At 34.2% G+C, this 27,802-nt stretch overlaps 1 protein-coding gene across 2 annotated transcripts in view; it reads right to left on the bottom strand.

The window, feature by feature from the left end:
- TOP2B (DNA topoisomerase II beta) overlaps positions 1–27,802 on the bottom strand; it is a 57,880-nt gene that overhangs the window by 3,309 nt on the left and 26,769 nt on the right. For both annotated transcript variants that reach the window (XM_074371361.1, XM_074371370.1), the window contains exons 9-33: positions 26,321–26,422; positions 26,064–26,201; positions 24,212–24,350; positions 23,726–23,883; positions 23,442–23,567; positions 22,373–22,483; positions 22,186–22,291; positions 20,853–20,962; positions 20,420–20,512; positions 20,208–20,322; positions 18,712–18,833; positions 18,361–18,509; positions 17,555–17,786; positions 15,792–15,926; positions 14,969–15,169; positions 13,738–13,933; positions 13,501–13,592; positions 10,387–10,542; positions 10,153–10,236; positions 8,619–8,813; positions 6,774–6,918; positions 6,387–6,548; positions 4,693–4,894; positions 3,635–3,714; positions 2,378–2,488 (exon numbers count right to left, since the gene is read on the bottom strand). In XM_074371361.1, the coding sequence (XP_074227462.1) occupies positions 2,378–2,488; positions 3,635–3,714; positions 4,693–4,894; positions 6,387–6,548; positions 6,774–6,918; positions 8,619–8,813; positions 10,153–10,236; positions 10,387–10,542; positions 13,501–13,592; positions 13,738–13,933; positions 14,969–15,169; positions 15,792–15,926; positions 17,555–17,786; positions 18,361–18,509; positions 18,712–18,833; positions 20,208–20,322; positions 20,420–20,512; positions 20,853–20,962; positions 22,186–22,291; positions 22,373–22,483; positions 23,442–23,567; positions 23,726–23,883; positions 24,212–24,350; positions 26,064–26,201; positions 26,321–26,422 (3,460 nt within the window). The remainder of the gene's footprint in view (positions 1–2,377; positions 2,489–3,634; positions 3,715–4,692; positions 4,895–6,386; positions 6,549–6,773; positions 6,919–8,618; positions 8,814–10,152; positions 10,237–10,386; positions 10,543–13,500; positions 13,593–13,737; positions 13,934–14,968; positions 15,170–15,791; positions 15,927–17,554; positions 17,787–18,360; positions 18,510–18,711; positions 18,834–20,207; positions 20,323–20,419; positions 20,513–20,852; positions 20,963–22,185; positions 22,292–22,372; positions 22,484–23,441; positions 23,568–23,725; positions 23,884–24,211; positions 24,351–26,063; positions 26,202–26,320; positions 26,423–27,802) is intronic.

The raw sequence follows: 27,802 nt of genomic DNA, 5'->3' as shown, positions 1-27,802 counted from the left end.
CATAAATTTGCCTTTTGATAATGCAAGTGAGCTATTTTAAACAAGGGCCATTAACATGAATTAAGCAGTAACTTTCAGAAAGCAGCAGTAAAAATATAGGATAGCCATGACCCAAAGTAACATGTCTGACATACTAATTATAACCCAAGTACAACTACATGTTAGATTCTAACTTTTAAAAGGTTTTAGAGAAAAAAAAATTTATGGAACCCTCAAACACCATGAATAGGAACTGATACACTTCCATTCAAAAGTTGAAATCCAGACTTGGCACTTTTATGTGAAAAGAAATAGGAAAATTCTAGGCAAGCAGATGATAGACCCAAAGACCTTTATTTTGATGAATTTTGTTTTTAAAGATCTTGCTTCATTTATAGTTTATGAAAATTGATAAAGCAGTCTTTTCTTGTGTGATTAGTAAAACCTAATTTAAAAAAAAAGAAGTATTGAATTAATCATATTTTTCTATTAAAAAAACCCACACTAATTCTCTGGAAATGTATTCCCAGTCCCAGCCCGAGGTGCTAGCGGCAAGCCCCTCATTAGAACAGCAGGAGGGGCCCACGGGCTCATGGCTGTGGTTTGTGGCTCTTCCCTCTGAGCCCCCCGACTAAATGTACCACAGGAGCCACATGGCAGCTCCAAGCAGTGTGGGCCTGACACAGCAGGGTGTTCAGGGATCACCTTTTTTCTTGGGAAGAGTTTCCAGGCTTGTAGTATTAGGTGGCACTTGCTGTGCTATTGAGCAAATGTAGGTCAGATATCTGAGTACTATGAGCTGCCTTTTTGCTGTAAACTACTGGAGAATTTTAGTAAGTTACAAAATTTATATAATTTGGAGTTAACATAAATGATCCCACAGAAGGCCATGATGCATCCTCTCCCTGAAATGGTATTTTGTGGGAACTGTATTTTTGGAGGAGGCTAGGGGAAGAGCTGAGAGCTTGCTGGGGTCCCTGAAATCATACCACACAGCTGTCACCCGTTCAGCTGACAAAAGGCTAGTCCAGCTACTGGCAGAAGAACCAAACAGGACAGGCGCTGTGGTGTGCCAGCCTTTTAGCCAGTGCTCACCTCTACTGCATTAGGTTAAACAGAGTCCACAGCTTGATGAAGGAAACAGGTTGATATGTTCAAGGAGTGATACGGCTCCTAAGTTTTCAGGATGGTTATAAGATGCTCATATCAAGATGATAAAAAAAAAGATGCATAAAAGGAAATTATAAGGCCTGTCTCAATTTCAGTTCCCTAGACAAAGACCCCACCTGATCCCAACACAAAGACTTGAGTTATGAGTATCTGTTTGGGGAGTGAAGGAAAGGGAGTCTAAGAGGGAGTCGATGAAGAGAGGGCAGCCAGTCATGGGTAGGTTCTCAAGCCATCACTCTGGAATCTTAACCACTCGAGGAGTGTCTGAGAGCTGGTATAAAACACCGATCCCAGAGGCAGCTAACCTGAGGGGCGAGAACCCCGAGCTATGTGTAGGCCGGCTTTCCTCAACCCCTGGTAAAGGTGGCAGGGGTGGGGAAACGGTGATATTCCAGCCCAGCAACAAAGACAAAGTCCTTAGGCAAAGAAACACATACAATGGCCAATGTGCACTGACGCGGCTAGGGCAAGGGGACGGGTGGGGCACCTAGTGTGTTCGCTAGAGAGGCTCCTGCAGCCAGCCAACGTCTCAGCACGGTCCTCGTGTGCTCAGAGAAGCAGGGACCTTTACTGTTGTCCCGCCACATCTAATATGTGTGTCTGCAACGGCGCTGTCTGCTGTGCCTTTTCAAGACCTTGAAAGGGCATTCCGTACTGTTTCTTCACTTGCTGGGTAAGTAGTGATTATCTTTTAAACACAAAGCACTAATACTGACTTCCTTCAAAACCACCAAGGTATGTACCTTAGTTCCAGTAACAGATTCATGAGTAAACTCAAATCAACTTATTCAAAAGCAATCTAAGGTTATGGAAAGAAAGAAGCTACATGACTCACAAAGATAAAGAGGACCCACTGAGCTGACCCATCTCCACAGGAGGAGTTAAGGCACGGCCTACACAGGTGACACAACCAGCCACCGGGACAAGCTTTCAATCTCCTGCACAACCCAGCAACTAGCGGAGAGCTTTACTAGGAAGCCACCTTCAGGTGTCAATGCATGGGATTAGTTCATAATCACAACAGCTTTAAAATGAGGTCTTACTGACAATAATTACCTCACACGGTTAGAAAACAAGAGGGATTTTCCTTACACACATTTATACTTTATAACTATTTTCTACTGAAGTCCTAGTGCAAATAGGTTCAAACTGCATTACGTTTCCTTTAACATCAACTGTCTCTATATGGTTTATGCAGTGCTTAACAAAATCAAGTATGCATACATACCCTTTTTAGCAGCTACTGTTTTACTTGGAACTTTTTCTGTTTGTTTCAGACCAAACGATGGTGAAAAAACAGAAGCAGAATCTTCTTCATTACTGTCAAATTTAGCTGAATCTAAAAATTACAAAGCTTTTTTTCAGTACAGAGATTCTATAAGGACCACTTAGTAGTTAAACTTTTGATTCTTTTTACTGATGACATCTCTTTAGCTACATAATAGATCACATAAGTTTCTATTTTGTGATCATATAATCCACAACATACAAACAGCTGAAATTAAAAAATGTTATATTTCAAAAGTGCATAGAATACATAAGAGTAATAAAAATTCTTAATAGTCCCAAATGCTAGTCATTTAAAACATAACCAATTCAAAACCACTGATGATTTATTTTAAAATGAGGTATTAAAACGTTCTCACTGATTACTTCACTGTCTACACATCCAATTTACCATTTGAAGAGTATCAGTAATTATGTTCATCAATGTTACATCATTAAAGATTAGTTTAAAAGGCATGCAGGCTTACCTTCAGTTTACTTTTACACTCAATTAATTAATCAATTCGTCCCTCCTTTCTTTCTCCCTCAAACCGAAACAGGGACTCTTAAAATGGCAACTTGGATGTAAGTGATAGTTTTATACAGCTGTTTTGACATTCATTCAAAAAGTGCAGATATGTACACATGTAAATATCTACACACATAGACCATGTACCACATCTAAGTCTGTCTACCTGCATGTATGTGTGTATTAAAAAAATGAAAACCAGTGACTCAATTAAATCTAACTAGATGGTTTTAACCTTAAAAATTCCACACACACAAATATAGGCAATAAAAAACTATACATACGGATTAAATCTACTTCTATGAAGATTTTAGTTTTCCAGGTACTAGGGTTCAGTAAAACAAATATGCATATTGTGCGCTCATAACTTTAAACAACCTGACATATACCCATTCACATTGCCATGAAAATTAAATTTGTCTTCCAGAATTTCTGTCTATATTTTTTTTCTCTCAAAACACTGCATTCACACCCACCCCCCCCAACACACACATACGGGTTAGCACCTGCCTAGCCACCTAAACGCTTCCGTAATGCTGATTTGACCAATTAGTTAGGAATCACCTCAGGAAAACTAAATAAACCTTATTACATTGAAGAAAATGTAAAAAGAAGGTATGTTTTCTACACATAAAAACATCCACAGCAATAATACAATAAGTAACCATTAAAAAGACTAAATGAGCGTACCATCTTCTGACTTCTGAGAGTATGAAGGAAATGAGAAGAGACTCCCAAAATCCTGACTTTTCTTGTCGTGGGAAGACTTTCTATTAGAAAGAAAAAAAGTAAACACCACAATATAATTTAAATGTCTGGTTTCACCCTTAATAAGATACATATAACACGTACCGCAGGATTATCATTACGGAACAAAATTTTAATTTTCTCATTTGTTTCTCTTCGTTAAAGACAGGGCAACTAAACTCCCTTCTCCCGTTTTCTCTTTCGTAAGCATAAGTGTGCATACATACACCCAGAGACAACAGACAAACCAATGATTAACACAAAAGCAAAGGTTTAAAGCTATTCAAACTATCACTAAATTTTATGGTTGATAAAACCATTCCAGAATTTAACATCAATAAATTACTGGCAAAAATCTAAGGAGAAGGTCAGAATCTCCATCAGATTAGGCAATAATCTGATTTCTGATACTAGACTGCATGTAGTAAGTTACTTCTTTATAAAAAGGTGGTCAAATACTTCCTTAAAAATTTGAAATAGTTCACAAACTTCACATCCTACATGTTACAGTGTTCACACTCACTGGAGGCAAGAAAAGTCAGTCAATACCAAAGCTAGGGAAGAAAATTAATCCTCCCAATTCTAAAGATTTAATAACTTTTCTCAGAACCAGAAGTTGTCAAACTACGTCCCATATGCCTGCTGCCTAATTTTGTAAATAAAACCCTACCGGAACACAGCCACACCTGCTCCCTTACACGTTATTTACGGATGCTCTCTTGCTACAGCAGCAGCACTGAGTAGTTGCAACAGAGACCATATGGCCTCAAAGCCTAAAATATTGACTATCAAGCCCTTTAAGGAAAAAATTTGCCAGTGCAGGCTCTGAACTATAGCGACAGTTATGTAAACAGCTGCAACGTTAACGAGATTTATTCCGTCACGAGGAGGGCCTTACCCAGAAGAAGAACGATTTCTTAGAGCTTACTGTAAGGTTTCTGACAGACGCCTGGACAACCACCTGCACCACAGAACTGAACAGCAGTTGCTTCGTTACTTACTCCGGAGTAGCTTTCGATTTGCCTGGTGAAAATGTATATTCATCTTTATCAAGGCCATCTGAAGGAACAAATTCATCTTCTCCATCATTTGCTATGGGAGATGCTTTAACTTTCAATTCCTCTAAATCATTATTGTCATCATCATCATCAGCATCATCGTCCTCTTCTTCTGAGAAATCAAACGTGTACTTAGGCCTTTCAGCTAGGAGAGAAAGAAAATGAACGTTAAACTCACACCCAGCTTAATCAACATGATACGCTATTCCAAATAATTTATTTGAAAAATATTCCAGCTGTCTCTAAAAATGTACAAGGAAAAAAGGAAGACAAGCATTTAGAGAATAAAAGTCAACAGCTTTGGCCTCAGTTATTCTGACGGTGCTGACATCTATCTTACACGTCCCCGGAGACAGCGGGGCAATACTGCACGTGCTAGGAGAGCGTAAGCTGATGACATTACCAGGGTGTTGCCTGGATACTTAAATATCTCTCAAAAACGGTGACAAAAAGTAGTCCTTATGACCACTGTAAAAGTGGCTGCTAATATAGGGTTTCCCATTTCTCTAAATACAGTAGACAAACTTTACAGGTCTTTAGAAAGTGCTACATTTTCTCTTAACCTTTTGCATAAAAACTTCTATCTTCTCTTCACAGCAGTTTTATTATGATATAACAGAAAGTCATTTTTCAGATAAATAAGTAAAAATAGAGATAAGACTTCAATATTTAGCAAAACAATAATTTAATATAATGCATAAAATATACCAACATGGAGCAAGGCACACTGGTACAATGCAAATAAGTTTTACTATAATTTCTGGCATACACTATGAATAAAATTTTAAAGTCACTTGCGTGCTATACAACTGTATACTTCATTTTAGATGTATGGAAAAAGCCTAAACACAATTTTGAAGCATTTAATTTAATAAATCAATTTTCTTGTAAGTTGTTACTTGTGTTAAAAATTCACCTACATAATTATCTATGAAATTAGGAACAGAAATTCAATCACTTAAGGCCTGATTTAAGGCTTGAGATATCATTTTAAAAGTGTCTCCCAGAGATGGAACAATCATAATGTTTTATCATTCATTTTATGTAAATTAGGACTTAACAAAATTTGAGAAGAATCTATAAAATAGGACACTCATCAGTTTTTAATTATTTGAAGACTTCAAATTAATGAATATTCAGAAAGCATCAAATCACATGCTTAATAGCAATATATATTAACAAAATGAGATTCTGCTGCCTAACTCCAGCACTGTAATTACCTAAATTACGCTGTGTGCATACGGAACCAGACTCCTAAAATAGGGGGAAATTTTTTATGGTACAAGGGGTAGAAAACAAAACAAAAAGAAAACTATAAAGCACTTCTAGGAGTCCTACTACACCAACGTACGTTTTTTTTTAACTAAATATCTCCAAACTACAGAGGGAATATAACCCAAACTTTATAATAAAAATCAATAAGAAAACATGATTTATTTTAGAGAAATTTGTTTTATGTCCAACTTTGCTAGAAAAGATCATTCTGTAAAGCAGGTTTTTATCTTTGTGAACTGTAACTTCTAATGGTTTAGTACTTCAGTAATGTTGATAATACTAATAATACCACTTATATGAGTAATAACAGCTTTGCCAAAGAATAATATATGATAAAATAAATAAATAATGTATCACAATACCAGCTGCTCTCCTAAGCAGAGAATCTCGTGGAATAACCACAGGTTCTGTTTCTTCCAAGTCACTTTCTGACTTGGATTCGTCATCTGACCAGGGATTCCGTTTCTTCACTTTCTTCGCACTGGGTTTCCCAGAAGATGTGGGTGTTTTTCTCACCCTGGTACCTAAAATTAAAAGAACAACAATAAGACATGTACCAATGCCTATCCAAATGTCATTAGTAAAAATAAAACTATTATAATGAAAAGTTCATCATAAAATGACAAATTGCTTGTGACAACTGAAAACATTACTTCAACTACTAGGGAAAAAAGCACAATCGAAAGAATCTAGTAACACCCTGTACATATAGAATTTCTCGCAAAAAATACTTTGTAACAGTTCCTCACCAGGCTCCTTTTTCTCCCTTTTGGGTTTGGGGCCTTTATTTATAGGCGCTGACGGGATCAGCACCTCTTCTCCTGTGCCTTCTACCGGTGTTCCACCGAATTCTTCATCAAATTCCACTTTCACTGTTGTGGTATCAAGATCGCCCTACACATTAAAAAGAAAACCAAACCATGAGTAAAAATAAAAGTTAAATTAACACCGTGTATTTTAGAGATACATTTATAGCCAACAGATCACTTTTTCAGCTCAGATGAGCAAAAAAAAAAAAACAATAAAATGTGATTCTGTTGAGGTCCTAAGAGATGACTTTGATCAGACCATGTTTTACTTTATCTCATTTATCTGTAGCAAATGACACTGCTCAGCACTCTAATCTTCCGGTACACTCTATGAGATGACAGCTTCTTAAAACCGACTATGAAAAATAAGAAGGCAGCTTTTGCTTATCAAAGCGACTTTCAGACTCATAGCTAAGGTACACCAAGAGGTACCTGAAAAAATATATATCTATAGCTCAGGCCTCTATATACGAGACAAAAGTCTTCAGATTATTGAAGGAAAATACGCAACCCATGCCATGTACTGCTAGGCATTATCAGACAAAGTCCCCTGACCCTGAGACTATTTAAAGAGAAAGAGAGAAAGACATAAGGGCAAGTCATCACAACACAAATAACAAATACAGAGGGAGGAGGAACAGCAACCCACGAGAAGTGAGCAATCCTGCACAAGGCAGGGTCAGGGAAGACACCACGGAGAAGGAGCCTTTCTGACTGGGCTTGGAAGAACCATGTACGTTCACCAGGTGAGGAAAAGGAAGGAGGGAAGAGCACCCCAAGCAAAAGATAATTACTCACACACACTGCTAGGATTCAAGGAAAGATGAGAGGAAAGAGAAGCCAGATGGGAACACAGGAGAGGAACGTAGGTGCTAAATCACTGTATATACTAGGAGTCACTGTGTAATGAGCAGGCTTTTTGTTTTTTGTGGAACATCATTCTGGTGGTAAGAGACCAGACTGAGAGGAATGAAGTGAAGAAAGGTAGAAGTCGTGATGAGATGGCTAGACGTGGGAAAACAGGCTACAAGGATCACCTTAAATTACCTCAGAGAAAACATACTGAATTCCAAGACAGTGTCAACGAGGACCAAGATAAGAGGGTAGATTTTGGAGCCATTTCATAGGCAATCAATAGAAAATAGTTGCTGATTAAAGGAGAAAACTCCCAGGTGTTTGGCCCTATGTTAGTGATGGCTGACAGTTCCAGTAACTGAGACAAGGCACAGAGGTGGAAGGGCAGGTTTCTAAACCAGGATAATGGTCATTTCAGGCATGCTGCATTGAGGGGTTTGGGGAATTCTGACAGCTGTATTAGCCTGGCACTCCTAAAAACATCATAGCTTAGGGACACCGACTTAAAGAGTCATCACTGTAAGTGAAAATTAGCCCTGGGCATAAATGAGGTCACTCAGAGGGACCATGTAAGGTGAGGAGAAATGTGCTGAGAACTGATGCTAACCCCGTCAGAAAATAAGAATAGCCATTTTCCTACGGAGGAAGCCAGCTCTATGTGTAAGTGAACCTGTGAGCAGTGGGAAGCCAGGTAAGGGGGAAGCAGTGCAGGCATCAGTTTATCAGAGCTATAGAAGAGTGACCTGTCTGGTACCGCAAAGCCCCAGCGCTTCAAATGTTAGCTCTGTACAGAGAACTCCCCAGTCTCACCCCAGCTCTGAGGCTCATTTCCCAAGCTCTAATTTAAGTACACAGTAAAATTAAAATACATACATACATCACTATGGAGGTCGACCCTACCAACGAGCTGAAGCAAAAGACACGTCATACCTTTTTCCTCTTCAGCAACTTTTTACTGGCATCTGCCTTCATAGCAGTAATTTCAGGAACCACTCTTCTCCCATAAGGTGAGGGCATCGTCTCTTCCAGTTGAAGCTTCTTCACCTTAGGCTTGCCAACTTTACCTTTTATTGCTTTTCCAGCCATTCCAGCTAGAACGTCTTCTCGTTCTTGCGCTTCCACTCTCTGACGCGTAATCATAAAGGATGGGGAAGAGGATGATGCATGACAACTCATTAGAAAAGACAATCACTCCTGCCTAAGACATTAAAACTACTATTATTTATTCACTAAAGAACAAGCTTCCCTTCCAGGCGATCTAATTCAAGCAAAAACCAAAAAATTCTAAGTCAGAAGACCTGGTTTGTAGTCCCAAATCCAACTAACTTCTCGTCTGTAATACAAGGGGGTAGTAACTAAATGACCTACATGGTCCCCTCCAATTCTAGGATCCTACGATGTATTATGGAATCAAGACTTCTGATGACCTGGTATCAGAATCGCAGCAAATCATACAAAAAGGCATTTCTGTTAACAAATATAAAGATATTCTTTACTCTTGCTTTAGCTTACTTCATCTTTAATGGATATTAATTTTTAACTGTAAAAGTCAGCAGGAAAAAAAGGGTCTCAAATGTTTTAAAATGTAATTCATAATTATATAAGAAAAGTATAAATCAAGGCAAACTTATATTGCGGTATTAAGGGAAACTAAAATGATAGCACTAAAAAATGCCAGAAATTCTGTTAGGCAACTAATATACCACACTCATTCCTAAGAGTTTTAATTCTGACTAGGCCATGAAAATAAAACTAGAGCACGTGGGCAATAGATCAACGAAGCAACTAAAAAGCAAGATATATAAGTAATGTCATACGAGTAATAATAAATAGTAATTTATCATATGCTATGCAAAATCAGATGATCATACTGCTACCATGAATTTAATTCTAAGAATTTAAGTGGATTAACTGCTTAAAAACAAATTGGGCAATTTTAGAAAAAGTTTATATTTTATATCTTCCTCTATATTTCTTCTTTTCTCTTTTAAATTGGAGTTCTACCTGGAGAAAACTAAGTTATAACAAAGAAATATTAAAATTTCTCTGTTAAAAGCCTAAAGAGACTATCATTCTAATTTTTAAAAATCAAAGTACCTAAAAAATACAATAAAATAAAAGTACCTATATTCAATCATATATACATTGCTCTTATCTCTTTGAGGGAAAACATTAAATTGAATCAATAAGCTAATTTGAAGTCAGTCAAGAAATTTTAACTAATAGTAAGTAGTAGAATTTAATTCATTCTAAATTTCAACTCTATAGCTCTCACTCATCTACACCAGACATAACTTTTCTTTATGACTTCATATAGCTAAAAGCTTAATCGTAATGCAGCTTACAAAAACATTAACCTTCATAGAGTTAAAAGAAACTCTGGGATAATTAAATTTTAAAAATGTTCATTCTTGTGTCATAAGCATTACTTTTCCAAATATACTTTAATGGAGACTTAACCTACCTCCAGTTCTTCAACAAAAGCTGCTAAATCTTCTTTCCAAAGATCTGAAGGAGATTTTCTTTTAAGATCACTGACCTCTCTCCCCTATAATAAAAAAAAGCAGTATGATTTAGACGTTCAATAATTTTTAAACATATACATAAAGGGTAAATCAAAGTATTTATTTTTGGAAAAGAAAAAGATATGGATAATACTGAAACAGTTTCAAATTATTTAACCCACAAAAGTTCATACTTTTGCATCTCTCTGTTTAATCAGTTCTTCAACTTTTTCTTTAGTAAGAGACCATAGAGACATATTTAAAATATAATTAAAATCAGGGCCTGAAGGAGTTCCTGAATCAGAGGAACTATCATCATGCTGGTTTTGTGTTTCTTCCTCTTCTGCTGCCTGTAAAAAATAATAAACTTTATATTAAAGTCCTGTATAATATCAAATCAATGTTGAATTTTATTGAATACTGAGTTTCAAATTCCATACATACTACACTCTTAATGCTACATCTTCAGGGTGGTGGACTTATTTTAGATTATCTGTAAGATTACCTATGAGTATATATCTCCTATAAAAAGTTTAAATTTTCTAAACATACACAATAAAGTCATCAAAAGGAATGGTATATTCAGTCCCTATTTATCCAGGAATCTGATGAAAAATTAACTGCTTGAGAAGACACTACATCTTAAAATTAATAGAGCAGAACTAATGTTTTATCATTGCATTTTGTCCGATTTTTATATGGTGAGTGAATGAGCAATCTGAAACCTAAAATAAATATCACTTATGAAGAACGTTTCATGGTTACAATAAATATGCTAAGGTAGTCACTCACTAAGGATGAGTTCTTAATAAAAATTCTCTCCAGCAAGAATATTCAGGTCAGGACTAAGAAAAAAGTTCACTTAAGAATTTAAGAGCTGGTGAGTTAGAGTAAGAATTGTTAAGAACTATTCTAAAATTGTGTTCATAAGATCTTTTTTTCATAGAAACAGTTTCAATAAAAAACTTATGCTAATATTAAATTTTAAAATCCAATGAATTTAATAGAAGTTATTATAGGTGACATCACCTTTAAAATTTTTTAAGTAACAACAGCTGTTAAATAAAATTGCATCTCAATTGTTAAGGCACTCTGATAATTAAAAGTGACTGAGTTGGGGGGAGGGTATAGCTCAGTGGTAGAGTGAGTGCTTAGCATGTACAAGGTTCCAGGTTCAATCCCCAGTACCTCCATTAAAAAAAAAAAATTAAAAAATAAAAATGACTGAGTTAACCTGATACTCCATAAAACAAAAAGTTCACTTCTAGTAACCAAAAAAGAAAAAAAAAAAAAAACCTTTACAATTTAATTAAAAATTTTCAGTAAAATAATGTATATATACAAAGTAAAGTTTAAGTGTACTTTAGAAGGGATAAAAATAAAAATTGCAAAGCAAGATACTTCATTACATAAACAAAAGTATAAACTCAATTAAGTAACATTAGCCAAATAAGGACTGCTGGTGTTGAGTTGATAGATTAATAAGGACCTAGATAATTTATGACAAATTAATTCACTCTATAGTTTTTGAAATTTCTTCATGAAATAGTGTGTTGCTATGGAATATTAAGGTTGTTACACTACTATTTAAAATATCATTAGAGTGTCATAAAATCCTGTTTAGACCCACACTTCAGAAGTCTGTTTGCTCTAGGTTTTGAAGACAGACCAAGTACTGTTAAGGAGTGCTCTGTGAATATGTGTGTCTATCACTGTCAATGTGAAGGTGACTAAGGATGCTTTGAGAAACCAAGGAAAAAAAAATCTTTCAAGTTCCAGTGACAGAATTCTACTGTTTTTAATCTTCTAATTATCTGCTTTATAACTCTCTCTTCTCCAACACTACATACAACAGGACACTCTTATAAAAGAGCAGTTCCTTCTGTTTCTTGAATCCCCAAAGTGAACACGTGGCCGAGATGCTGAGAAAATTTTGATGGTAACGATGAAATTATTGAAATCAAGCACTAGCTTTTACCCATGAAGTCTACTTCTACCAGAAGGGCATTCTCAAACCCTGAACATCTTTATTTTTTAAAACTAAACATTAAATTCATTAGTTAACTAGCTAATTTTTTAAAATACATGATTTAAACCAACAGTGATACAGAAGGGCAAGTAGTGTATAAACCATAATTTGGGGTTTCAGAGTGTGATAAAACACACTGAAAGGAAAGCAAAGTGCCTGAATCATCCGAATTTTGAACACTCCCCATCTTGCCTACCCCATTTTCCTCAAAAAACAAATACACCTATTATCTTAATATGTAATTGCTAAATATATCATTTATTCTAATTTTATCCACTCTAACATACGACATTCTATTGACTATTTAAAACTGAGAAAAACAATGTAAATGAAAGCAGTATTTCAATGTAGTTTGATGAAAAACATTATGGGTGAGAACTCATAAATGTATGGAAGTTTAAAGTTTCAGTTCAAATTTTGTCACCAATCATAACTATTTTTTAAAGATGCTAACATTATCAGTATCGTACATACACATACACACAATATGTTAATTAAGTATATGAAAATCATTTCCAGTTTCCTTCCTTTTGTACATTTGTGTTCTCAATCACAATGTTGTACTGCCTTTTAAAATTTTTCTTTAAATCATACGCAGTAAATAGTAAGAAGCTAATTCTTGAGAGGAACTGCAAAGTTTTAGTACTGCATTCACTGAATATTAGTCCTCTATGATCTAAAATGGGACAATTTCACTAATGAAACATCAGACTTTTAATCTGAAGTTCCAGAGTTGAAATCTCCAGCCAAAGATCTAAGCATGGGTCAGAGCACATACTTGGTGCTCAATAAATACTGATAAATATTGAACATATTGTGTCTAGTCTCCCCAGCATAAACCAAAACCAGATCAAGTGAATGGTGGCTGGACACCATACTGTGACCACAAACTGACCAGGGTGAAATGATTTCTGTGCTACCAGTGTAGTTCCCAGATGGCATAATGCACCTCACAAAACCACCACCACCACCACCACCACAGCCCTTTAACGGCAGGCTCAGAGAAAGGGCTGAGGAGACTGAGCTACCTTCTCAGACCTGGAGGCACTTCTCCAGGCCCTGGTTGAGCCACACTAGCAAAGTGCTTTGCGGTGGGAATGCACTGAAAATTCCTGTCCTGTATCTGTTTTGTGGGTAAACAGAAGACTTCAGTCTCCAAACAAATCACTCAGCACCGTTAGCAGTACTAAATTTAAAATTCAGGGGTTGGATATGTTTTGTTTGCTTTGGAAGTTGCTTTTAAAAGCTTCTCTGAATGTCTTGTTCTGCAAATGATTACCTTTTCTTGTGCTTCTTTCCAGGCTTTCACTGGGTCAGATTCATAACCTCTCTGGACTAACATTTGAATCAAATCTTTCTTTGACCTATTCTCTATGTGAGGGAAAAATAAAGTTAGGATCAAGAAAAGAGATTCAATTTGTATTTGTTTATATTCTACTGATAAAAATGTCTTCTATTAACAAAGTTTTTTTATCCATTTTAAATAATGTTCAAATTTTTAAAAGTTGCCTCTTACCTATAGTAATTTTCCCTTGTATCTTCTCTAAAATGAAACGGGCTTGATTGTTAAGCTTTGTAGATTCTGCTCCCAACATTCCTACAAGCCATTCTTTACGTAAACCGTAATAGCTTAACCGTAAATCAAAGAATTCTTTTAAAATGTCTTGCACAGTTTCATACTTCTTCAGACATCCCATATGATCAAAGAGTACCTAAGCAAAACAAAGTTTTTGAAGATTATGTAAAAGTTTTAAAGATTACATAAATTCTATTGGTATTAACTTGTACGACATCTACAGTATTTAAAATAACCATAATACACTTATGTGAACACATACCAGCCCTAAAAGCCATTAAACACAACCAAAATTAAGCACATTTCTGTAAATATTCCTTTGGTGATGCCAAGAAACTGGTAATTCAATTCTCAAAACTATGAAAATATTTAAAATAGGAGTAATTTTGAAAGATAAAATAGGTCCTTTAGAAAAGTTCTTATTTATAAGTATACAAACTATGGCTATAAAACCACCTAATAAAATTTTTCAAACTAAAAATACATTCTATCAATAAGTTCAAAATATTAAATTTAAGGTTCTTTTTCCTCCCATATACTAAATGGATATGCATCTGCCTCTCTTTTTTGTTTTTTATAAATGTGCTATAATTCACTCAAACTTCAATTTGGGGGGAAATTTTACTTCTTCTCTGTCCTTTTTCAATCTTCCTTGCTTGGCAGATTATGGCACTTTCTCAATCACTGTGCTATTGTTGGATTTTTTTCTTTTATTCTCTCGTACGTCCAAAAGCTAATTTGGAATGGAACAAGGGTAATAATACATTTTCATTTTTTACCTCCCTTCCCAATTATATACAAACACTAATATATAAGTTTAATAAAGCAGATTAGAATTAGGAGATGAGTACTCCCCAACTAAAATGCTAATAGAAACAGGCATAAGGCACATGGAAATCTTGCAACAATCATTCTCATAACTTTCAGTCAGTATATGTGAGGGTGTGTGTATCCTGTGTGTTCTGAGCCCAGATCCACAAATATAGAGCTGGAGTTAAGAGTAGAGGATAAGATTAGAGGGAAAGAAATGTGTTTCTAGATTCGTCAGCACATATACAAGTGGGAAAACGCACTCAAATGCCCTATAGCCACTCCCGTCTGAAGCCAATTACAACACTCCAACTTACAGCATGCAAGAAAGGTTAAATTCACAGTAAATCTAGTCAATTACCATGGAATTACAAGTAAGAGTAGTCTGAAGTTTAAAAACTTTGTGCAATCCAGCAGCTTCTGCTTGAGCTAGTTTCTCTTCAGTCATTTTCACCACAAATTTCACAGTTGTATCAGTATGATATTCTTTATAATCAGAAATTAATGCTGGTGTTTTATCTGTTCCATTTAGCATAGGTTCTAAAACCTGTTCTTTGTATACCTATAAAAGATTTAAAAATAAGTAATTCTTTCATGACATACATTCATGTTCTCTTACCACAAGTCATGCAATTTTTAAAAAATTCTCAACAGCAGTGGAGAAAAAAGGGGAAACCTCCATCTCTATCATCTCCTGCCCCGTCACTATGGAAGACAATATATGAGGATCTCAATGGAGAGAGAAGATAAACAAGGTAATGGTTCCGATCTACTCACACTCAAAGGGCAAGGAAAAGGCTAAGAGTATAACGAGATGGCATCAACTAGAGCTGACAAGAGGTGACACAAATACTTTTGATACTGATCGACATGAATTTATTGACCATATTTATAAGGGTTCAAAACACTATTTTTTACATATTATTCTATTCATTTCAACATAAACAAAGATAATAGTCTTAAAGCTAGCTTAAGTCATTCTACATTTAGGTAAGTTAAAAAGCTTTTAAATTACCATTTGAAGAATCAAAGCACAAACTCAAATGAATGAGTCAAAAATGTATACAGGAATGTTTAAACACTATACAGAAACAGTGCGAATGTTGACAGAATCATATTCTTACCAGAAAGCATTGCTTAACTTAACTGCCCTCCTCACAGGCTGCACACATACTTATACCAACCTGTGTCCAAGTTCTAACTGGAAGCTCTGTAATCTCTACTGTGTTTCTATCCACCACAAATATTTCACCACTGACTGCATATTGGTTTTGACCAAGTTCTTGGATAGTTCCTTTAAAGTTTTTGTAGTTTGGCAGCTGCAGAGAAAAATAAAATACCTTGAGGTCCTGCCTTCTCATTTGAGTGCCAGTGCCACATGTGAATGCCCCTTAGTCGATAGTCTATTGCTACTGCCAAGTTAACATGACCAGAACTAAATTCCTCTCATTCGCAAGTCCTTCTCAAAATAATCACTCAATCTTGAATTCACAGCTTCTGTTAATACAATCTCAACATTCCCCCAATCTCAAAACCTTAGTATCATCTTTCCTAGTCTTCCAAGAATATTCCTTTTTTCCAGCCTATACCCTCCATACTTCCTTCTCCCCTAGATTAATAATCCTTTAAATTCAAACTCCTCAGATAGTACATTAAAAGCCTTCCACAATCTGGACCCCATCTAACTTTCTAACTTTTCTCCAATGACCTGCCTTCCAGATCCGTCCTCTTCTCCCACATTTTAATTTCTGAATAGTCTCACTTTCACTCACTCCCTCTACCAGCCCTGACAATTATTCAGCTCCGCACACCCCATCCATCTATCTAAATCTTACTCAGCCTAATTATAAGTGATCTCTTCCTCTTCTAAAATTCGTATCTGTTATTATCATTAAGGAATTAGGCATATAGTACAGGACATTTCTTCTGGCGCACTGAGCAACTACTGGTATCTTTTGTCACTGTAAACTTCATGCCCAGATGTCTTGCCTTGACAACACATTAACTTTCTGAAGACAGGAACTGGTACTTCATCTCACCACTTAGCCACAGTATCATATATATGACACACATGTACTGATCAAATATACTGACTTAATAAACACTCTAAAATGCATCTGAAATAATTAAAATAAAATGCTATACGCATAAAAATTTGATACCTGTTAGAAATACTTTAAAGTACTACAAAGTATTTAGAGGAAAAACATTTTAAATCACCCTCATAATCTAATATTTTGTTTTCTTTTAAAATACAAAAATGAAATAAAACTTGGAGAGAGATACATAAAAATATTAAGTTTTTTTCTACATACCAGAAGTATTTTTTCTCTGCTTATTTGTATCTTCTACAATAAGCACGATCATTTTTATAATAAAAATATATTTAAGTGTATCATGATAAAAGGAAATTTCTAGGTGATTTTAAATCATGTAAAAGAGGGTAAGACACTTTTTTTGAGAAGTTTTTCTTGGAGGAAGTTTGGGGGAAGAAGCAAACACAGTAAATGATGTAAGAAAGGGGCAAAAATTTTAAAGTATGGGATATATTAAAATATACACAATGTGTTTCTAAGCATCCTTACAACTCTAATATGACTCAGTAATTTAAAGGCAAAAACATAAAGCTGCGTATAATTTTGTCATGAAAACATTTTATAATTTAGATATCTGAAAGCCTGAAATACAGACTACTTTAAAATTTTAGTAAACAGTTTCTCCCTATATATCTTATCCCCAGGCTTTTTCCAAACTTTGTATCTTTTAGACTGTAAGCACATATCAAGCTACACATTAATAAGGTCTTTATTGTCTACAATATGTTCTAAAATGAAAATGGTTCCATTACTTTTCTAAAATGATTGGCCTTTGTAGTTTTCACATTATCATTTGTTAAAAAAAAACCCAAAACGAAAAACAATATAAGCAGTAAGTTCTACATAATTACCATGGGATGAGGATCCAAGCCATCCAGCATTCGTCTGACATTGTTCACAATTTCCCTAGCATCATAGTTGGGTAGTTTACAAGCCCATCCTGTACCAATGCCCTCAGCACCATTTATTAAAACCATGGGAATTATGGGAATATACCACTCAGGCTCTACACGTTGATTATCATCATAAAGGAATTTAAGCAAGTTGTCATCCACAGCAGGAAAAAGCAGTCTTGCTAGAGAGCTAATAAAAAGAAAAACAAAAACGTGGAACAATTGCACAGTTTTAAAAAATAAAACTTAATACATAATTAAAGACTTTATATTTCAAAAAATCTTTTAAAAAGAATGCACTTCTTTTAAGAATTTTGGTTACATCTGTTTAACTTAAACTTTTTAACAATAAAATTTACCTAACTTTATTACCGAATATATTTCTCTTAGGCACAAAGCCAGAATAAAAATAGCCCTGTTTCACTTATGTTACTTACTGACTCAAATGCCTAAATTCTTAGTACTGATAAATAACTTTTTAAGGATTTCCTCTTATTCTGACTAAACCACAAAACCCATCTTCAGCTTAAAAAATAAACTGGGATCAGAAAAAATCCTTACTTTCATTAGGACTGGTTTCACCAATAATTCATAAAAATTGAGATCAACAAATTTCATTCTACATGTGATGAATAATTTGAAACATTCACCCTCAACATAATAACCCAATCATCTCTCTCCATAGTAACAACTCTATTACACATTTGGTTAGTTCCAATAAACTTCAAATAAAACTTTATACCATTACATCAACAAATTATTACCTTAACATTGTGAAAATATAACGAGGACTTGCAGCATCTTTGCCCCCGTGAAGCCGAGTTCCAAACTGACCAATAGGCTGAAGCAAGTTAATGTTGTTACTTCCTACAAAGTTTTGAGCCAAATTCACAATAGTCATCATCAATGCTTGCTACAGGGCGGAAACAAACAGAACATAACATTAATATTCTAAATTTTCTGTATGTACATTTCCTAATTTTATTAAAACCCAAACTCTCAATCCTCATACATTTCCAAAGGCCTAATAAAAGGAAAAATACTGTATTATGCTTAATTATCATTCTTCATGCCAATAAGTATAGCTCTCAATTGATTCCAATCTCAATGCTTACTTCTCCATGATGGTAAGCGGACATCTCGGCCACAGATCCAGCCAACTGGGCAACTTTCACTTCTCGTTTATCATTCCTCTTAAAACAGGTAAATAAAACTTTTCGTTGGCCTGGTTTAAAGCCTATTTTTAAAAAGAACAACCCTCTTTTTAAAATATTACTCGAGTTATAGTTATAATGTTTCTTTTAGTGACAACAGTGTTCTATATATTCAAAAGAAAAAAAGCAAAGATATAGTTTGCTTCTGAAAAAATAACTAAAATTGTTTACCTGAGCTTCTGTAACAAATAAGTACATATTAACGCCTTTTATACTGTCTCAGTCTATTCCAAAAGTGAAGTACCAATTGAAAGACCCCCTTTGGGTCTTAAAGAACTACTCAGTGGCACCAAACTCCTTTCAAGGAGTTTCCAAACACTCATATGCCCAAAATGTCAGTTGTAATTAAAGTACCAGCAAGCCATCAATCAGCCTGAAAACTATTATTAGAATGTCCTAAATCAGGCAAACTCTTACAAAGAAGAGATGTGTTCTAATATTTAAGAATGCAGGCTTTAGAATCTCCCTAATCTGGATACTCTTCTCAACCTGGCTATGTGATTTTTTGTAAATTATTAAACCAGTAAGACTCAGTCTCCTCATCAGTGTAACTGAAATAATTACCTCCCTAATAGGGCGATCATAAGGGTAATATGAGACAACGCAAGCAAAGCACTCTGCTTCCTTATCCTTCTTGCTCCAGTCCAGTGAGCTTAGTAGTAAACTTTTCAGTAAATGCTAGCTATCATCATCATCATCATGGGCCAGAGCATGGCAGAAACAAAAGGATGATAAAATAAGGCCACTTTCCTTGAGAATTTTATAATCTAATTGAGGAGGCAAAATTAACACAAGTAAAATAAGACGCACACAATTGTTGGCATAGAAGTTTATAGGCATCTGAGACCACTTTAGACTGCAATTATTGGGCAACGTGTTAGAAAAGGGATGTAACTTAAAGCTAGCACTGGATGAACTGGCAGAATATCAGCTGAAAAAACAAGAAACATAAAGATTACTAATTTGCTAAAAGTTACAAAATCAAAATCAAAAAGCTCTAGAAAGAAGACTAAACTCTGCTCTAATGTCAAGTTAAATAAGTTAAAAGCATGAGGTTTTGGGGTAATGAGGAATAAAGGTGGTTTTAAAATTCATTCTCTGATAAACACTTTAGAACTTATCATAATCTCATTTTACTTCTTATTTTAGAAAGTCTCCAACAACTTGGGGGCAAAATCTTTAAAAATTTGCCTTAAAGTTAATTTTCTTTAAAAATTCAACATGGTTTAAAAGATTCAAATTAAAGAATACAAAACATTTCAGAACTACTAAAACATCTCAAGAGCAACTTCAGAATTTTAAATTTACTATTATGAGGATGGCTTAAAGTTTATGAAATTAAAATATGCTTGATAAAAAACAAAAATGAGAAAGATTCTTAAACAAAAGCTACTTACCATCAACAAGAGATGGTATAGACCTTTCATTGTCGGAGTTTGAGAAGAGAATCAATTCTTTGTTGATGAAATCATTGTAAGTCAAATGTTTTGTTGCTGTACCATATAAAAATTGCTAAGAGAAAAGTTATGCAGCAATTATGTCACTATTATTGCATGAATTTTAGTCTCTTTCTCTTTCTTCCCCCAGATCACCACTCTTTCTGACTAACCTCTGGTAAGCCATGTAACCTACGCTGTCTCCGATCTTCCATGAAATTTGTTAACCATTCTTTTCTGTCATCGATCTTCTTCTTACTGAATGCCTGAAAGATTCCAGGTAGCAATTTCACACATTGAAAAATAAAATGAATTTCATAATAAAATTAAAATGCATAAAAGCAAATAACTAATTATTAATTTCTGGGAAATTAAGGTTTTTTCCAATATGCTTTTATCAGAAATACACTTGAATAGAGGTCTTTGAATCAAAGACTTATCAAGGTAGGGCACAATCTGGGGTGGTGGGGCATGACACTAAGATTAACCAGGCTGGCCTTTAGAATTCAGAAGAAACTTATTACAGAAAACCAAGACTGGGAAGAAAAGTATAGCAGATACAGGGAATGGATATTAGGAGAGACTTTTTAAAATTAACTTGATTACCAAGGTAATGGCAGCGTCATCTTCAGGACCAGCATATCTAAATAAGATGCGGTGCCTTTCCATATCAGCAAAATACTCCTTTGCTTCTTTAGCTGTACTGGTACCCAGCCCTGCACAATTTTAAAAATAAAAGTGAAAATAAGCCAAACAGAGAAAGACTACTGTATGATCTCACTTATATATGGAATCTTGAAAAAAAAAAGTCAAGCTTATGGTAACAAGAGTATAGAATGGTGGCTGCCAGGGATCGGGAGGGAGAGGGAAACGGGGAGATGTCTGTCAAAGGGTACAAACTTTCAGTTATAAGATAAAAAAAGCTATGGGGAATCCAATGTATAGCATAATGTTTATAGTTAAGAATGCTATATTGTATACTTGAAAATTGCTAAGACAGTGGATCTTAAATGTTCTCACCATAAAAAAAAGGTAACTGAGATAATGGATGTTAACTTGACTGTGGTAATCATTTCACAATATATACATATACCATCATGTTTACACCTTAAATACATACAATTTTGTCGACTATACCTCAATAAAGCTGAAAAATTTTTTAAGTAAATCATAAACATCAAAGGCTGTTTAAAATCACTAGCTGAAGAGCTGATGGATCAAGCTGGCAACACCTACACCAAGTGATCAATTTTAATAGACAAAAAAGACAAACAAAGCCGCCTATTAAATGCTTTTGTCATATATACCTAATCCAGATCTGATCAAGCCTCTGATTTAACTACCAGTTAACAAAAAGCAAGGGGCAGAGGAACATGCTTCATATTTAATGAAACTGTAGGGATAATTAGCAAAACCCAGGATGTGGGAAATTATACAAAAAATCCAACTTTTTGAATAAATAAATTCTAAGGGAAAAATATGAAAAGAGAAACAGTATATTAATATTTAAGAGACTTATCAACCAGAAATAAACATTTTTAATACAATCAGGAGAATTTTAACATGGATTGAATATTTAAGGTTATTAAAGAAGGTATGATAATGGTATTACAGGCAAAAAAATTCTTTTAGTGATATGTACTAGAGTATTATTGAAATAATTAATGCCTGGAAGTTATTTCAAACTAATGGGATGGCGAAGAGAAGAGTTTAGATGAAACAAGACTGGCCATGAAATGGTGATTGTTTAAGTACATGGGAAGCCCCTTCTACGACTCTCTCTACTTACATCAAATTTTCCATAACAGTTCTTTAAAAACCAGTAATGGCTATTTCTGAAGGCTAAAAGAGACAAACTTGGAAAATATTTATAATGTGCTCATAAAAATAAATTTGTCAGTAGTAACTTCACAAAATTTAAGTGTTTTAGAATACAAACCTTTGTAGTATTTTATTTTCCAGGCTTTCTGGTTTTCTATATGTTTTTTCCACTCATCAAATTCAGGAATACTGTAGAAGGAAAGTTCCTGCTTATTTTTGCTAGCCTTAAATGAAGAATAAAAAAAATTAGTTTTTCTGTTACTTTTTAAGACAACAATATAAAAATGTATTGATGTAAATAGTACCTTTACAATAGGAGTAATGAACTCTTCAAGGAAACCATGCTTCAAAAGTGATGGCCAGTTGTGATGGATGAAATTAATAAGTAGGCCTTTTATGTGAGAACCATCTTGATCCTAAATAAATGTTAGTAAAGAGTGCTATAACAATTTCATGAAATATAGCTACTTATATAATCAGATTTTTAAATGTATAAATACACATAAGAGGCAAAATTCCATTCAAATTTTAGAACTGCGTTTTATAAAACATAACATGTAATTCTTTGGATGATCATAGTAAAAATTTTTTTCTTAAAATTCAAATAAAGAATATAGCTAAGTGACAGTCTGAATTTTTCTGTCATTATATAATATACTACACCATTATGTTTTTTATACTTTAACCCAGATTTCACGAAAAAAATGATTTAAAGGCAGAACTACGTGAAACATTATAATGCCACTTAATTGGGCAATGGAAGAAGAAATCCATGGAATATGGGTATTCACAAGTCTTCTCTTAACATAAAAACTGACAAATTTCTGCTTAAAACCATTTGGCAGCTTCTCAGTTGAAGATTTTCTCTACCAATGCTTTCAATTAGAGTACACAAGAGACAAGTAGTTGGATGCATATGAAACTCGTCCTTTTCAATTATTTAGTTCTTTCCTAATAACTGCCATTTTACAATTCAAGTCCTCCTAGTTTTCTGTGCATCCCAAATTATGCCATCATATATGAATATTAACCATTATCCTATTGATTAACCTCTCTTACTTGTAAGTTTCATCATTTCCTTCCTCCTTATAGGAAGACTTAACCCCATAATACTACAGTGTGTGTTCTACTCTTCCCATATTTATGGCATTTAAAAACACTGTTAAAGTAACTAATCAAAAAGACGGTTACCATAAATTAGATCATGTAAAACGTGCTTCACACACAAAGTGCCATTAAACAACGCTCCTCCCCCTCTCCAGGTGTACAATCACTTTCACTTGTACTATCTTGGAACAAATCTCATGAAACAAATAGCAAAAGGACATTCTGAAAAAGATACGAGTTTTAACATGTGGCAACTTTTAAACCAACCTGATCAGTCATAATCATTATCTTTCCATAGCGTAGAGTTTTCAGAGATTCTGCATCATCATAACTTTTCTTGTACTGTAGACCAACTATTTTGATAATATTGTTTATTTCTGCATTTTCCATGATCTGTGTAAAAATGAAAAGAACTGGAGTATTTTCAAGTGTCTAAACACATAAAAGGTGAGTAGGAATTTACATATAAAAATTCAACAACTCTAGTAAAGTATTAAAATGTCACATATACATATGGGCATATATGTACACATATATATACAGATACATACCTGTTTATGAGAAGCTTCCCGTACGTTAAGAATTTTTCCCCTGAGGGGAAAGACTCCGTATCTGTCTCTCCCAATCACACCTAATCCAGACACAGCCAACGATTTGGCAGAGTCTCCTTCTGTCAGTATCAGTGTACACTCAAGGGAATGCTTGCCACCTGAGAAATTTAAAATGACATATGTTCCAAGTTTCTCAATTTTACCAATGAAAAAAATTAAGCCAGAAAAATGAATAATCACAATGATAATGAAAAGACTGTAGGAGCCATCTTCCATTATGCTCAGTATAATTTAAATACTAAGTATATTTTATTGAATTCCTATTCCCTGAAAATTAGTAATATGTGGTGCATGTGGCAATTTTAGTGAAGTAAAATTATACTCTGAACATAAAATCCTACACTCTATATGTGGAAAATCTAAATAGTCTGTAACTGAATAAATGAAAACTTAAATCAAAATCTAAAAAAATAATCTGAATCTTACCAGCATCATTAGCATCATCCAGTTTGGGAATACCTTTGATTTTACTGTATTTTACTGAGGAACACTTCTTGTTCAGCTGTGTCTGAGCCTTAAATTTCACCCAGTTCAGGATACTCTCTACAATGCCACAGTTAGAGGCCTAAAAAATCAAGGAGTAATGATATACAATCAAGCCAGAAGTTCATATACTTACCTAAAATTAATATAATGCTTGGAATCTGTGCAGTTATAAGGTCAGACAGTGGTGGTGATGATGGTAATAATAATGATATATGCTGGTAAATATTATTCTAACTACAGTAAAACTAACTCAGGCAGATATTCACAAACACCTATTGTACTGAAATATAAACACATGAAATAAGGGCAAGTTTACCACACATGAAAAAAATTCTATTATAATAAACTCCTTAAGAAACATACATAGCTTTTATTACAAGTTAATTTTGTTAAAATTAACACAGTTAAAGCTGATTCACCCATGAATTTACCACCTGGCAAATTCCAGATGCTGCCATTTCTGATCTCCTTCAACACAAAAATATAAATCTTGGATTCACTTTGACCAAAAAATATTAACATGCAAGGGACATTAGGATAAATTCAAGAACTTATAAATAGTCCTTATTTTTTAAAAGTTTGGTGATGAGGATTTCAACATTACAGATATATATATATATATATGTCATTCTGCAGTGAACCAACGTGTGACAAGATGTCAAGCCAAAAGGAAAAAAAAGTAAAGAATCTCCAAGTTGGAGTTATTTTTCATTATTCTGGGTAGTCTGACTTCAGGTGCACAAAATAGTTTTCCGGAATGTTTGAGATATTAAAAAAGAGGTGAACTATGTTGCCAAATCTAAACTTCCTCTGCCAAAAATGATAAAGTATAAAATCCTAAATCAAATTCCTTCATAATAAGAACAACTGTTATGAGGGCAGAAATTTGGGAAATCATTAACATAGGGTCATCTGTATTCAAAATTCATTATTAGACCCAGAAGTACTATTTCTATAAGCTTTCAGCTAAAACCTAAAAAACAACTTTTGTTTTTGTTTATGAAACTGTACCTTTGGAATTCCAATACTGGAATTTAATAAATATGTTATCTCTATTGCAATGACATGATACTCCTCCAACAAATTACAAACTTCCACAGTGGAGGGGCTTTAATTTGTTCACCTTTACATTTCCAGTGCAAACATATTTAAAGGCACTAGTTTAGATATGATTACTTAATATATATTTGATGGCACTGGTGAACAAGAGAACAGAGGCAAGTCTTGCTTATACACAGGAGATTATGAGGAATTATTAGCATTAACAAGGCCCAGTTTTAAACCTAAGATTTATTATTTATTTATACTCTCATCTTGTTTCAGAAAGGTTAAAGATAGCCTAAATAAATATGTATAAAATGAAATTTAAAAATATGTAGAATATGGTAAATTTTAAGTTATGCACGTTATCACAATTTTTTAAAAATTATATAAAGGTAAAAATCAGTAGATGAATTTGAAATGAGTAGGAAAGATGAAATCAAGAGTCTTACAAGGACCTGTACATTTATCAGAGGTAAATCTGGTTTATAGTGTCCAATGCAAAGCTAAAAACACAATTCGTTACATGATTCCCTACTTCAATGCTTGGCAAAATAATCAATTGTTTCATGAAACAGCAACTACCCTTTGAATTTTTCAGAATCAAGCATATTAGTTTTTAGTATAAGTATGCCTGTACCCACAGTTACTATAAGAAAGAAACTAATCACAAACAGACTAAATAAATCAAGAAAACTAGTTAATCTACTTTCAATAAAAAACACACTAAAATAATACAGATTTTACTCACGGCTTTAAAAAACTTCTCTGACAACTGGCATTTGGACCCAAAACTTTTGGGTTGCAGAGTCATGTTTTCCTTAGTCTGAGAATCAAAAGTTGGATTTTCGATAAGGCAATTAATAAAAACCCATATATGGTTTTTTACCTGTTGAAAACACACCAAAAAAGGTTAATGTCAGAACTTTATTTAGTATTTAATATTTCAACAGATATTGATATTAATTAGTAATTCAACAGAATATATATAATAAAAGCATCACCTACTTGAAATGGTTTCACTGATACACCAGCCTTGTTCTTTTTCTTAACTACTTCAATCAGTTTACCGACAACTTGGTCTACTACATAATCCACATGCCGTCCACCCTAAAGAGGGAAAAAAAAATATAGAATACAAAATCTTCTATAGTTAGGGTAGCAAAACACTTACATATTCATTTTTTTCCTAAAATGAGCATTTAATCTTCACAATAACCTTGTGAAGTCAGTATTATTAATTTATTAACCCTATTTTCCAGAAAAATAATATGAGTCTCAGAATGGCAGAGTTGAGATTTTAAAAATAAAGTCCTTTTGGTCATAGAGCCAATTAGCAACTCCATGTAACTCCATACAAAGTGAAAACAATCAAAGAAAGAGACATGGAAGTCAAAATGAATACTGGCCTGGTGGCAGTAATGACACTCATAATATTTACACTTAGGGAGGACTGTGGCAGCCATGGATGGTTGTCCATCTAATATCCATTCTCCCCTTCTACCTTACTAACAACCCCAAATTTGTTTAACTGGCAACATGCCCAATTATAAATAACCAATCTAGACTCTCTCACAGCTAGCGATAGCCACTTGACCCAGTTTCAGTCAGAGATGTCAGCAGAGGGCTATTGGAGGGGGCTTCCAGGAAAACTACTGTGTTCCTGATAAAAGGGGAGAGATTAGTTGGCATATGCATTTTCCCAACCTCATTCTTTCTCCCTAGAACCTGGGAGGGTGCAGCAGGCATCTTAAAGGCATGCAAATGAAAGCCACATGCTAAGGGTGGCAGAAAAGAAAGCCAGGAAAGGCATAGGTCCCTGAGGACATAGTGGAGTTACAGCACCAAACTAAGACTGCCTCCCACGGGTCCCCAGTCATAGATAAAAAATAAAATCTTTACATATTTACAAACCACTGTATGTTAGGTTTCCATAACATATAACAAAATGCAATCATATCTGATACAGGATTTCTGTTGACTAGAGAAAGTGATGCCAGATTATAAAAAAATAGCAAACATTAAAAAAAATCAGTTGAAACTTAAATAAGAGTGACAAAGTAACAAATCACTGCTTTAGATTATTCTAAAATACACACTTGTATTGCTTGATACTTTATTATGGTCAATGGATAAATGCTTATAAATGAGAAGAATTTCATTTGATTTTAAAATTCAAAAGCCTACAGAAAAGGGTTCAAACTCTTTAGAATGGCAGATAACAAATTGCACAAACTGATCCCAAAACAGACTCCTCTCCTATTATTTGTTCTTTTTAAACTCAGAACACAGAATAAGGAATTTGTTATTCTAAATTTCATAAAATATAAACATATTCAATTATAAACACTAATCATACAAATTTACTTCTCAGTGGGTGTTTAAATTGTAAGACAGCTATTTCATAGAAAATAAGCTTTTATTTTCGTAAGTCACTTTTGATTTCACAAAAGTAGATTTGCGGGTTTTCTGTTGTCACTGTTGTTTACT

The sequence above is a fragment of the Camelus bactrianus genome, chromosome 1, assembly GCF_048773025.1.
Source record: "Camelus bactrianus isolate YW-2024 breed Bactrian camel chromosome 1, ASM4877302v1, whole genome shotgun sequence".
Lineage (NCBI taxonomy): Eukaryota > Metazoa > Chordata > Mammalia > Artiodactyla > Camelidae > Camelus > Camelus bactrianus.
The sequence above is the reverse complement of the archived record's forward strand: the minus strand, read 5'-3'. Positions and strand labels throughout refer to the sequence as shown.